Source organism: Argiope bruennichi, chromosome 9 (assembly GCF_947563725.1).
Source record: "Argiope bruennichi chromosome 9, qqArgBrue1.1, whole genome shotgun sequence".
Lineage (NCBI taxonomy): Eukaryota > Metazoa > Arthropoda > Arachnida > Araneae > Araneidae > Argiope > Argiope bruennichi.
Window position 1 is genome coordinate 4157631 of NC_079159.1, and position 15129 is coordinate 4172759.

A 15129-nucleotide genomic window follows, 5' to 3' on the forward strand; every position below is an offset into this window, starting at 1 on the left:
ACAAAATATGGAACTGGAGGATGTAATCAACAATATTTTCTACACATAAATATGGTAGAAAATAGGAATCACACTATATATTTTGGAATTACTTCACTTGGCTAACTTATTTAAAAAAATAAAGAAAGAAAATAAAGAAAACCTTTCCATTCCGAACAATCAGATTCAACATTATTTCTAGTCAAGCATTTTAAATTTTGAGAAGAAATCCAGCCTAAATTTTCAGATACACTGTTAAAAAACTGTGAAAAAAAAGATCAGAATATAATATTCAAATAAAAATGCTTGAGATCAATAATGAGGGCCACATTTAAAAGTAAGAATTTCAATATGCATGAAACTATTACAAGGATTCATCTCATCTTAAAAATAATTAATATTTTGTAAATTCTGTTTTCCATTATTATCATTAAAATGCATATTTCATTAACTTCAAAAAGTTTCATTTTAACAAGAAACACAATATTTTTTAAAAAAAATAAATCTACCAGAAGTCATGCAAATTTACATACTTTAATATAAGAATTATATATAAAAATAATTTAGGAAAAATAATTAATTTTTAGTCCAATATTTTAAATTAATTCTTATTTTGAAATGAAAAACTTTCAAATAAAAATACAAGTAAATGGCCTTATTTTTTAATTATTAAATTTTCAAAATTAACTGAAAAAAAAAAGGCCAAAATGTAAATGATAGAAATATGCATAATTTGGCAGTGCTAAGTTAAATTCGACAGGAATTGTATGGGCAAGCTTTAGCAGTGCCATAAATGTCTTTACTTAAATGCCACTGAAAATGTAAAATCAAAGAAAAAAAATTCGAAAAGAGTTAGCAACAGTAAAATACAAATCAGATTAACTTTTGTTTCATACATAGTGATTTTAAATTTATGAAAACCATATGCCATCTATATCTTTTTAAAAACTTAAAAGTTACTAGACATATTAGCAAAGAAACTGGTTTTTAAAAAATATGAAACTTCAGAAGACAATTATTAAACTCTACCAGAGACAATTTCAAAGAATAGGAATGTGTGCTTAAGGTAGCAAATAAATATTAACAAATAAAGTAAGAAAATTAGAAAAATAATAACTATTTCTTAAAAATTTTAAATGGTTAATATGCATTGAATTAATGTATTAATAAATTGATTCTCACTTTTCCAAGGACCCTCATTTTAAAGTCCAATTATGGAGAAAAAAATACAAATTTGTTTAAAGCCAGTAGTTTTCAACAATATCAGCACAAGTACATTAATATTCTTTTTTTGGATCAGTATATACATAGAACAGAAAAACTTTATTCACTAAATGTCGATATGAGATGACTGTACCTGTTCAATAAGAAAAGCTATCATTTTTTCCTACTAAATTCCATGTTTTTGAGAGCCATTAGTTATTCTATTTTGCGGAAGAATTTTTGTAAGTTAACCAGTTTCATATTTCTTGAGATTTCACTGGAATGTGAAACATTATTACATAGAGCAAAAATGCAACAAGAATTCTACACTACCTTACTGAAGAATTCTGTTGCAAAGAGTCCAAATCTACTGAGTCTGTTGAACTTTGCACCAAATCATCGGTTCCAATAGCTTTATTGACTGTCTGGCGATTTGTTTCTTCTCCTTCATCAATGCTAAATCTAACCCGGTTCAAACTTTCTTCTCCCATCCCATTAGAACCACGGGAAGGAGACATCGTTCCATCGAATCGAGGTCTCACCTTAGAATAGGTCAAGCGATCAAATGAAGGTCCATCATTTTTCCGTCTGGGAGTACTCGGAAGGGAAGTGATGATTGTTGTATAAGGTTCAATTGATAGTGAATGAGAAACAGTCAGTGAATCGTGATCAGTCTCTGACTGCCGATCCTCTGAAGGTGTCCTTCGATGGCCATAAGTGGCATGAAGAGGTGTCCCCGAGTTTTCAAATGGGCTGTCTTCCCCATTTGTTGAATCCAGACGTGATCTGATTTTTGGATGAGTCAGACGGTAACTAATAGATGGCTCAAAAAGACTCCCATCCATTTTTCGCCTGGGTGTGCCAGGCAACGAGGTGATAACTGTCGTTGTTGTGTAAGGTTCTATAGTTTGAGGAGGTAAAGAGTGAGAGACAGTCAACAACTCATGATCATCAGACCGCTTATCGGTGGACGTGTCAGAAATATTTGACGATGTCCGTCGGTGGGTGTAGATGATCCGCTGAGGCGTCCTTGGGGAAGCTGTCCCAGGATTTTCATATGGATGGAACCCATCTGGAGGACTCACAGACTCAGGATATAGTCGCTCCACAATATAAACATCAGGGCGAGTCTGGTCTGTGTAGACTTTTTCCACATAGCACACAGACTCAGCACCTGCACCTCTGTACTCCTGATAGTAGTGATAGGAGACATCTGGTGGTCGATCAGGGAAATGTGGAGGAGGAGTGTTGTGTCCTTCCAGATAGGACATGCGCTCAAACACTGATGAAATTCCTATATAAAATATAAGGTTTTGTTTTATTTTATTCCACATTTAATTATTTAAAGAAATTGAATGACATTTCTTTTAATGAAAATAATGAATGCATCAATGTTAATCATTTTCTTTTATAAATGATATCCTGTGAAGCATTTAATTTAGAGCAATATAGAGATTTAACCCTTTGGGTACACATTTATTTGAAAAATTTCTTTTTTTTTTTTTTTTTGCACTTGGAGCATATTTAATTTTGAGGGCAAGTAAGAACTGTAGATTTTATACAAGAATTAATTTATTTCGTATTATTCATTATATATATATATATATATACTCCTACACAATACTGAAATAACTTTAGGCAGTTAGTATTACAAAATATTTTTAAAGCAAATAAACTCGGGTTATAATAAATAGCATCTTTTACATCTTGGAATAATTTCACTGTCGTTATCACTTTCTAGTTCGATATATTCTTCATTATTTTCATTTTGAAATCTCCCTTTATCACTTAAAGGATCATTATAAAATTTCTCATCAGATTCAAGATCACTACTTTCATTAAAACGATCGCTATCACTTTGAAAAAAATATATTCTCTATTTCTGCCATTTTGGTGTTGTATATCCCAAACAAGGTTTACGAAACTATTGAAATTATTTGTTCTGTTGCAACAGAAATTGCATTACTTTGAAAGAAACCAAAACGAACTGTTTATATCTAGTCTCAGTTTCAATGACACGTCAGAACGTCATCCGCATCTTTGACCAAATTGCATGGGGTACTGATACGTCAAATGTAGCCAAAGGATTAAACACATCCCTCATGTACTTATCAATGAGCAGCACTTTATAAATAAAAAATTTTTAGTAAAGTGATAAAGAATATTTAGAAAATGTATTAACTTTCAAAGATCCCTTTGAAAGGTAATACATTTGAAAGTGACAAAGTACAAAAGCACTCCTTTTCCTAGTATCAAAACAAGTACACAAAATCATACTCTAATTTATTTTTTCCACTTATTCTAAGTTTATAAATAAGAACTCGCCTACAATGTAAATAAATAAATGACAACATAGCCTTAAAATATAATAAAAATGACAAAAATAATTTTAGCATGCATAGTATATAGCTTATTTAGCAAATTAATCAAACACAATGCAAACATAAGATTGAATACAGTATTTTATATGAATAGACCACAATTAAGTCATTTCTTACACAAAGTATTAGTAGCATAAGTCTTAAATGACTAATTTTCTATAGAGGGGAGGGGGATTCAATTCTAGATTTTTTTTTAAAAACCAAGAGTTTATTTAATATTCCAATTTTAATTTGCACATTAAAAAAAGGCATTCACTTTCTAAAATTTATATATATATGTATGATGTAAAATTTGAAAGAAATAACAAAATGAAGAAATATATGAAAATTCTAACAATTAAATTTACTTTTCACAAATCAATAACAAAAATTATTTCATTAATAATGGAATGGTTTTTCATTTCTATAGACAATATATGAACTAAATATTGATTTTCTTAAACAAAGATTAAATTTAAAATAAATTATTTACACACCCAAGTTTATATAAAAATGTAACAATCTGCATCTTAAACAAAATTATTGAGCATAACATCTAGATCCTACTTATTTCTTCAATAATGTATATCATATTTGTAATTAAAGCATAAATTATTAAATTTCAGAGATTTAAAAAAATAATACATTCTAGTGATTTCGAAAAATATTTAATTATAATCAAGTCTAAAATTTATTAATAATGCCCACTTGAAATGTATTAATTTTTTTCCCTTCCTCTTTTGTTTTCAAGAATATTAAGTAGCCAGGGAAACAGATTCAAGTATAATATTATAAGATAAAACAAAGTATAAATATTCTTGCTAAGAATTTTGAAACTGGAACAGAACTATAATACAAAAACTCACAGAAATAAATATATAACAGATTCTTAAACTGAAAACATTGCCATATAGTCTTAGGCAGCAATATAACATTTATACTATCTTTAGAAGAAGTATGACATAATAATACAATATGCCATAAAATATGTTTGACTAAAGTCACTGCTTATTGACAAAAAAAAAAAAAAAAAAAAAAAAAAAAAAAAAACCCGAGGATTTTTTAAAGAAAATGTTTTAAAAAATTCAAAAACTGTCAAAGTACATATTAGACATAAAAATAAAAATTCTACATTTAATTAAAATATTTACATTATTGATATTCAAAAGCACTACTCTTTTTCTTGCCTACTAACTCTAGATGCTTGAATAAAAAACACCTATTACATTTATTTTGCAGTTAATAAAAGTACAAAAATGGGTTTCAAGACACAAATTTTTCTATATAAAAATGGATTTCAAGATACAAATATTCTCCTCAACTATTACTAAATTCTAATTTCACACAAACTGAAATATGTGCTCATTTCAAAATTTCATTCACAATTTAGCTGAAACAAAACTGATCGAAATGATGCTGCCACAATAATCTATGCCCTCGTATATTAGGTATACAATGCGAAAGTAATACAATCATCAAAAATTCAAACTCAAGATTCTGACAAATCTTTACATTTCAGATCTTATGTCTAAAAATAACCTTTTCATAATTATGCTGTCTCTCTGAAAAAATGACTAAGACTTCTGAATCAATGGGGAGGGGGGGGGGATCTGGGATTACATTTGTTTGTCACTGAATATGATTTTAAGACATTTTTGGAATCTCTTTATTTTTTTTAAACATTGTTTGAACTAGACATATGAAATTTGATATGAGAACATTAAACTAAATCTGTAGATTTCTTTCAAGTTTTGTATGAAATCCAATCACAGTCTACCTAAAAACATGATAGCTACAAAGTGAACATCTAGATCAGAAATCGATATGATATTTTGGATCTGTTAACAAGTTAACCATTTTTCAATTTAAACATTTGCATGCACAGGAATATAACTCAAAAATGCAGTACATTGAAAAATAAAATATGGTATTTGAGTTTATTATGAAATTGTAAATTCTTGCCAAATTTTGATTTCAATTGGTTGAAGGTAAAAAAAGGGGGAAGGGGGCATCTAAAATGTATTTATGTTTTTTTTTTCCCACTATATTACAAAACACAGAGCACTAATATGCAGGAATTCAAAATAAAAAATTGAGCAATCATAGCATTCATGGTCTCGCCTGAGGTCTACAATTTTTGTGGGAAAGGGAGGAGAATACTTTTATTAGGAAGTATGTGTGAAAGTTTTCATGGAAATGACACCCACTTAATTTCTATTGGTGGAATTCTCAAAACAAAATCAAACTGCAAACCAATTTTTCTCTTCCCTGGCCAGAATAATAAATGTATATTTTACCAATATTTTTAAAGACCCAACAACAATAATAATAATTAAAAAAAAGCATTCTTCCAGAGTTCCAAGTACAGTAAAATAAAACTCAAAGATTCGAACAAGGATATAGGGAGTTCATGTATGCTAAAAGCAACATAATATTTGCTCTGAGTAAAATAATTTCATTTGAATTAAATTAAGTGTGTTGTAAAAAATGAGCATTGCTAGAAATGTTAATTGTTCATTTGATAGAAGGTCTTTGCAGTTTTATCCCTAGCACATAATACCAGGAACAATCTCAAATGTGAAGATGAGAAGTCAATGGATAATTAGTGGGCTTTAGGACACTCCCTCAGCACCACTTTTTTTTTTCTTTTAAAAAGCCAACTAATGAATGCATTTACTCCCAATAACAAATTATCATCTTTGAGTGGGCTTGCAGCAAAAGACACATGGCATTGAGACCCATTTTACTTTGTGATCTTTATTATTTGTAGTGATGGCAGAGAGTACTTATCTATACCTGATTAAATGCTCTATATTTATCATTTCAAACTCATATTTCTTATAACAACAAATCCTGATCATTTAATATGCTATGAATATGGATTAAAATAATTACTACTTTTTAAAACAAGTTTTAAATATATATCTATATATGTTTGTGTAAGCTGAGCAGTGATTTAAAATATTTTGCATTCTTTTGTGCTTACTCAGAAGAAAAGGAGGGCAAAAATCAAATTCACGTACCTCAAAATAGTGCAATCATTCTATAGCCAATAGAGTTTAATAAATCTGCATAATTCACATATTCAATACATAAAAACTAAGACAACTTCAAATAAAAACAGCTACATGAAGCCACAAGGAATTTTAAGATTTTCTAAAAAATAGAGCTTTTAGCTACTAATATAAGGTTCTTTATTAGGGAAAACATAACAAAATGTTCTAATCAGCTTATTACCATTATTAAAACTTTTATTCAGGGTTTTGCCAATCTTTTCCTGGTTTCTTTAAATCTCTTTACAATTAAGAAAAATTCTATGCAGAAAACTAAAACTTCTTTTCACACTTAGTATCTGGTGGATGGATGGATCATTGTGATCAGACAAACAAGAAAGAGATTTTGAGAAAATCTGCAAAAATGATTTAGACATGCACCTCAAAAATTATAATTATAGAGCATTTTTTCCTCCTTCTTAACATAATTACAGAGATAAATCAAAACTTATTCATATTTAAGACCAAAATAAAATTTTCATTTTGAAATAATCTAAAATTTGAAGCATTGTCGATATACAGGGTGTTCAAAATAATTAGATTTTATATAATATTGTTTGATCCTATTAGTGATATTTAATAAACTGTTTTAACAAATTAGCATTTGAAACAAGAAAAGTTCCATTCTTTTATGACTAAGTTATGAATATCACTATTTTAAACTACTTCAATAACTCAATAGAGAAATAGATGTCAACCAATGTCCAGCACTTCTGCAGCCAAAAATAAAAATAATGAATTCAAAGTTTCATAAAATGGTTAGTTTTACTCTTTTGAAGAATTTGCCAGAAGAATTAAATTCTTTAAATCTAAAGAATAGTTTACTAAATGTGATTAATAAAACTGAGAAAGTGCATAAAAGTTTAAACTTATTAATTTTATTTGTATATTTTATGACTCAAATAACATAAAATAAAATTCTTCAAATCATTTTGTAAAAGTTCCAATTTGAAATATATACTTATCTCTAACAGCATAAAAATTAATTATTTGTTATGACTGGAATAAACATCCTGTAGAACATTAAAATAAAATAAAATTCACAAATTCTTATTTCATGAACTAAGAAGCTCCATCTTGCACTTCATGTAACTGACATCACTATAATCTGTCAATGGGATGCCACAAATCTATCTACTTTTTTCTGACAAAAGTTTGCATACCATCAAAATAATATATTTAACAGCTTCATTAGTAAGACAATTAATAAAGTTATAGAAATTATTCATTTCAATTTTTCATTTTTAAAGAATTAATGACTCCTTATGCTTTTTCCAACCAATTATGACTCCTCCTTATTTTTTCCATCATGGGCAATTTTAATTTTTTCTTTCAGATATGAGCAGTAGGAAGATAGAATATATATCATTAGCAAAGAATATCTAAGAAAAACATCATCAAGGACAAGCTTTGAATTGAGTGTCTACAAACCTAGTGGAGATGGCCCAAGGCCAGAGCTAGAGCTGGTGGCTGGATGCTCACTTTCATTTGAAGCAGAAGATGATTTCCTGCAAGGGCTGTGGGCATGGGGTGTGTATGAACCTCCAGAACTGATACTGGGATTGTGGTGAGGCGAGGAGGAGATGAAATCAAAGTGCAACCCTGGCCTGTGGTGGATAGTCTGGCCATGATAAGTATTGTGAGGGTAGCCAGAAGGAGAGCTGAACTCATACTCGGAACCCAGATACAAAGGGGAACCTAAAAAATATGACATTTCTAGAAACACAATAAGCAAAAAATACTCACATAAGGTATAATGCACACATAATTAATTACAAAGAATGAGCTAATTGCTGATAATGTGCTGCCAATAGAAAAACAATGAACAGCAAGTAACAGCATCATCAATAATGAAATTCTTCCATGATAGATGAAATAACATTTCAAAATCATATAAATTTTTTTTAATCATCTGTATCCTCTTTATTTTTATTATAAAGATTGAAACATGATCAATATATTAACCATACTGAAAAAAAAGCAAAGCTTTAAAAAAGTTGTTTTAATTTATTGATAATTTAATTCTTGTTGAAAATTTTAATGGTATTCAATTCAATTAGAACTATTACATTTAGATTAATGTGAGACATTATTATTTATAAACAAATCTAATATACAAAAATGAATTTTCTTTTGTTCATATTTTATGCACTGTCGTACTGTTAATCCGCTGGCAATAAAACTTTGCTAACTTATTGGAATGAACCTAGAAAATCCATGTTTTTCACATGGCAGTTGTATGTTGGGTGCTCATGAGTCGGACAGTCATGAAATTTATTTGCTTTTGCCGAAGATGGGGGGGGGGGGAATTGTCTACCCTAAAGTATACTTAAATAATGAATTCAAATAAATAAATATTATTTATAGTTCTCCTTTATATATCATTCATTTCATTGAATGTATTCATTGTAGAAAAGAAAATAAATGTAATCATTCCTAATTAAACAATGTAGCTGTTTCTAATTTTAAGTGATATTTCCGAAATTATTTCATGTGCAGTTGCACGCCTCGGGTACCAGCTAGTAATCAATAAAAAAATTGGATCAAATATACCAAAATTATAGATGAATTGTATGCAAAAGGAAAAACACAATAACCAAAAATTGAAGATTTTGGAAGGGGACCACAACTCAAACACAAAAACTCACCTTGTTCTTGGTACCACCACCTCTTATCTTCCTCCTCATCTTCAGACCACATGGAAGAAAGCTTAGGGTGGACAGTAGTCTGCGTTGCTAACCGAATGTCAAAACCCGCTGCTATGCTGGCTGCAATGGCAGCCATATTGTACAAAGAAAGGTGCAGGAAGTGTGTGTTTCGCTTGAGGCTGTCACCATTTGATAAGGTATGGTATCTGGGTGTAGGCAAACTCTCCAGGTGCCATTCCTCTGAACCTGCAAAAAGAGATTTATTCTTGACACATTGTGGCCGGGTCACGAGACTTCTCGTGTTTAACAGGTCGAATGTTGTGGTCAGGTCACGAAATTTCTCCTTTTAGCGGGCCGAACATTGTGGCTGAATAACGAGATATTTCGTTTTCGTGTTTTTTTGGCTGAATCGATGAATAACCAACCAGAGGAAAATATTTTTGCTACGTTACCAGGGTAACAAAGCCTTACACATTCTTATGACAAATGATTAGCAAAATAACTGAATGTTGACATTTCAAGCATGTGGAAACTATCGGTCAGTATAGCCAGTACGTCAGTAGATCTGTGCCGATCGTTTACCGTACCTTATAAAGGGGTTTTATTATTGTACATTTTGTTATTTCAAATTTCGTGTATGAATTTGCAAGGAAATATCTTTTAAAAACGTAAAAAATCTTATATAATGAATAGATGTATAAAATATGAAGTAATATTTAAGAATAGTTTATGTAAATATAATACCAAATGCAAATTAAAAATATGCGATCCCTAGCAGAGCGTTGAGCGTGTAAAGCGCTATACTTAATGTGTTAACTGATCATAACAACAGACAAATTCAATTGTAATGGAAATATTTATATCTAAAACTCAGACAATGCATAGACTAAGAACAAATAAAAACTTAATTTCATAAAATAATTAACTATGCCAAAAATAAAGACCAAGAAGTAAATAAACTAAATATATGTAAATGAATAAATTTATATAAAAGGGCTTGAGATATGAAGAATACTATAGAAGAATGACAAAATTTGAATTTGAAAATGATTAAAGGCACATTTTCATAGAAATGTGCCGTGCTTGACATTTTTTTATTTTTATTTTCTTTCTCTTTACGATTAAAAATAGGCAAAAAAAAAAAAAAAAAAAAAAAAATGTTCCTTAAAAAAAAAGAAGAAAAAAAAAAGAAAAGAAAAAAAAATCTATACCCCAAAGAGCAGATTATTCTCTTGCTATTTGCATTAGATATTTACCTGCATGCATTTTGTTATTATATTCCTTTTATGACAAACCAAAGCACAAATTAAGAATCTGAACCATAAAAAATTCTCTCTTCAATTGACAAGTTTATAGCTAGATCTAAATATATTTAAAATTGTTTTGTGTTCTATATTTCAAAATGTATAATCCACCTCTATCTAAAATTGGCCATTTTGATTAATAATCATCAAATTCTAAATTTGCATCAGTCCTCAAGAAAAGAAGTTAGTAAACTACATTTAATTAAGATTTCATTTAATTTTGAGATTGTGCATTGTTGCTTACTGATACTCAATGCTCTTCTTTATCAAGTTTGGATTTAATCTGTCAAAAAGATGAGGCTTAAAGGATATACTAGATTGTTTTCTCTAAGTGAAGAAGCTGAGCAGAAGCATATTTTGACAATAAACAGAAAAACTGTAGAATTTAGAGTCATGAGAAGGTTGAAATTTTTTTATGGGCTACATGACACTTATAAGTCTTTTTTTTTAAATGTTATTATTTGTAGGGTGACATACAATCTGTAATATTATGTGATGATGTATGTGAAAACCATTAATTGAAATAAAAAGAAAAAAATTAGTGATATACAGAGCTGCTATAAAAATGAATTCTCTTATGCACTGGCTGATGCAATCAAGACAAATGTGAATGAATCAAACCCTGCATAATACTGTGATACTATTTTTTTAACTAGAGGTTTGAACTGGTGTTTTTTATATAAATGCAAAGAAGAGAATACTTTATAGCTCTGCATAAATCTTCATAAGAATATTTTAAAAATATCCTCTGTCAAATCAAAGAAATTTTTGAATGAGTGCTTATCATCAAGCCATTGAAAATATAAATTGTAGATGTTAATTAATTTCTCATTTTAATGTTAATTAAATTACTGAAAGTGGATTTCCTTGGATTTCTATTTCAATTACTTTCAAATGATAATTGCTGGCAAAAATTGATTAAACATTCTTTCGGTTAATATCTCCAGCAAGCAAATTATGCATCATTGGAGTAGGGGGAATTGAAAAGAAAGTAAAATTCATATTAAAATTGTTTAACACGAAAATAAATTTAATATTCATCCAACTGCAATTTTCAAAAGCTTATTAAATTTCATGTTTCACAAAGAGTAGAATTTGTAAATATATAATAGTTTCCAAGATATTACTGAAAGATACTAAATAACGTTAGAAGCATTATTTTTTAAAACCATGTAAATTTTTGGGGAGGATAACTGCATGAATATAAATCAATTCAGGGGGAAAAAAAGATAGCTGTAATTAGAAATTTTTTGAAATAATAGTTAAATTAACTTAATCAACTGGAACAAAATGTACCTTTGGATTCATTTCCATTGACACCAATTTCATGAAGATGTTATAAGTAACAAAGTATTTGTATCCCCACTTCTGCATAACTACAGTCATACCTCACTTAATGAGCACTTTTCACAACAAGTAAAATTTGTGTAATAAAAAGAAAAAAGAAAAAAATGCAAGAAAAAAAAATATTTGATAAAGCATTTTTTTAAACTGCATTCTGTGTCATAGAAAAAGTTGAAGATGGTATTTGGTCATCAGAGGAAAAGAATTCGTTACAAGAGAATCTTTATTTTTACATGCACAAGTTCATGTCTCTGGCTAAATAGGTCTAAAGGTGTACAGCAAGATATTGAAGAGCTGGTGGAAGAATAAAGGCAAAATTATTGAAATGCTTAATTAGCTGCATTTGATGTAATGACAAAAAGTCACAAATGAGATTTGATGATAGATAAGATTTGGTGAGGAGATAACATACAGAAATTGCCTCTTCTGCCTCTCAGCAATCTTACAATGAAATAAGGGAAATGCTAAAGGCATAGAATTTTATGGATCAAACATTCAGAAACTTTGTCCTAATCAGGGAATGGCTATTTGGTCCACAAATTCATTTAATGAAAATACTATGTCTCATTTTCATCAAATTTTGAAATGTACAGGGTTGTCACTTAAATCTGGAAAAATAATTCTCTGTATTTTTCCTGTGTATATATGCCAGATACAAGGAAATGCACAAATAGCACTCATGCAATATGTTTTTAAAGAATGAGAAAAGCAAGGAAAGGAATCAATAATTTAACATTATTCAAAATAAAGCATAATAAAAGAAGGTTTGTATTTACATAAAAAAAAAAAAACTTTTATTTAATATCTAGAATTTAGCAGACAAAATTTATATATTAAGGATTACTTCTCATACTCTTTAACAGCAAACTGTACAAAATTAAGGAATAGGGTGAAATAAGACAAAAAACATTTTTGTTATTATGATATAAATCATTTAAAGATTACATAACAAAAAAAAAACTTTACAAAGCAAGATTACTTTCTTTTAATTTACTCATTATTGCCAATTCATGTATTTGGGCATAAAAAAATTAAAAAAATAACTAAGAAATTTAAAATTCCCTGTATTTTCCCATTTTTATGAAAATTTCCAAATTTCCCTGCATTTTCCTGGTTTTTATGCAAAATTTCCTGTATTTTCCTAGTTTTTAAGGTTCTCCTGGTGGCATGGCAATCCCAAATGTAGCTGAAGATAAATGACTTTAGAATTATTTTTATAGAAAAAACACTCATTATAAATAATACATAATTTGAGTATTTCTTCAAAATGGAACAAACTGTCCTACTTAACATGAATTCCCATGTAAGGAAAACTGTTTTGATTAACAAGTCTTTCACTTTATCAGCAAGATTTGATTGCAAATCCTGCTCATTAATTGAAGTTTCACTGTAACAGTACAACTAACTTTACAAAATCCATATACTAAACTTTTTAACACACTATAATTTGATACATAAACATGAGGAAGTATTTACCACATTCAGGTAATGTTCCAAAATACCCAGCCGAATAAGCTCCTCTCTGAGATTTTTCCAGGTTGGGGGCACTCTTGGACCATCGCTTGTTACCCTCGATGAGAAGCCTTCTGGAGTGCCCCCGCTCCTTCTGGTGAACAGTTGATGGGCCCCACGTCTTGCCCTTTACACCATCCACTGGTACTACAATAAATAAATATTATTTTAAAGCCACACATTAAGATCATTAAATAGAATAAAACTATAAATGTATTTAAAAGACACTTCCTTCAATTAATGAAATTGATTGCAAAATTTGGGATCAGATCTACATAATATTATTAAAAATATGCTTTTCATTAAAATACACACTCAGCAATATTCTTATCATTATTATGAGAAGTGGATTTAGACATATGTGTTTAGAGGGAGATAGGTTGTATTTTTTGTTACTGTTATAATAATAAATGACATATAATAAAACAATTTAATTACTTTTATCTTCCTTTAAAAATGATTGAGTTTACATAAGATTGAAATGGAAATAATAATTTTTTGGAAAGAATTTTAAATTCTTTAAGCAAATTCCTAGTATTAAATAAGAATAAATAAAAGTAGAATTCATAGCACAAAAAAACAATAACTTACAAAGGATTAAGAGAAACAAGTAAAAAAGTATAAAAGAGAAATTTAAAAAAGGAGTATGCACTTTATAAACCAAATGCATGGTGCAGTATACAAACCAAATAAGTTTAAGATTTCACAGACGATATAAACATCAAATTCACATCGCCCCAGTGCAAATTCAGCATAAAAAGATAGGCCATCAATTAATATACATTAATATAATCAAAAGAAACTTAAATTTACTGCTTATTTAGTTGATATCAAACATAAAAAGCAAATACTTTGCAAATGGCCGAAATCAAGCAAATGAAATATAATAATTTATGAAAAGAAAGAAATATAAAAATGGATTTTAAGCATTGAATTTAAAACACATAATGCTATTAACATTTGCTGACTGAACAAACGTTATATTGTAACTAATATAAGTCTATTAATGGACAACTACAATTTTATTTGGCAGGGTACTCACATGCATAAGCTCTAAGACGAGGTAGATTGGGGGAAGCCGGAGGGCTCTCGGGACTAGCAGGCATGCGCAAGCTCGCTATTTCTGGGCGCATGGTAGGAGAGGGCTGCACAGTGATGTTGTGCCGAAAGTCTAAAACAAAAAGATGACTCAAAACTGCTGGCCAAAATCAAAATCTTTCTAAGTCCATATTTTTTAACCTAGTTTGAGTATGTTATTTCATAATTTTAAAGCAATGGAAGGTATTATCAACTAGATATTTAAAGATTAATTCTTAGTACAAGAACACATATCAGACAGAAATTCAAAGGATCTTTTTTTCCTTCTTTTTAACCTTTGGGTGAATGGTGTGAATTTTTTTCATCCATTTTCAAATGGGAAATATTTGTTGGAATTTAATGATTAGTCAATTAGACTGAATTTTTAATAAGCTTTACTTTTTATTTAACCGGTATCAGTTTTTTTTAATTATGAAGACGTTGTTGGCATATACATTTTCTACTAAATAAATACAATACTTTGAGAAGTTGTTAGGAATGTGCCTGCTTTGGTGGAGAGTAGGATGTCTAAATCCTTGTTGTTTGAGCATATATGGGAATAATGAAATCTAATCCTTTTCTTTAAATTCACTCAATAAAAATCGAGAATAAAATGCATGCAAAAAATGATATACTAATAAAGAAAAAT

The 15129-nt window shown here is 29.1% G+C and overlaps 1 protein-coding gene across 2 annotated transcripts in view; it reads right to left on the minus strand.

Annotated features, from left to right (window-relative positions):
- Nucleotides 1–573: 573 nt before the first annotated feature.
- Nucleotides 574–15129, minus strand: part of LOC129984617 (mitogen-activated protein kinase kinase kinase 11-like) — a 28233-nt gene continuing 13677 nt past the window's right edge. The window contains exons 6-10 of one of the 2 annotated variants that reach the window (XM_056094540.1): nucleotides 14446–14574; nucleotides 13368–13550; nucleotides 9244–9489; nucleotides 8027–8293; nucleotides 574–2476 (exon numbers count right to left, since the gene is read on the minus strand). In XM_056094540.1, the coding sequence (XP_055950515.1) occupies nucleotides 1512–2476; nucleotides 8027–8293; nucleotides 9244–9489; nucleotides 13368–13550; nucleotides 14446–14574 (1790 nt within the window). In that variant the 3' untranslated portion in view covers nucleotides 574–1511. The remainder of the gene's footprint in view (nucleotides 2477–8026; nucleotides 8294–9243; nucleotides 9490–13367; nucleotides 13551–14445; nucleotides 14575–15129) is intronic. The other variant, XM_056094541.1, reaches the window with a different exon arrangement.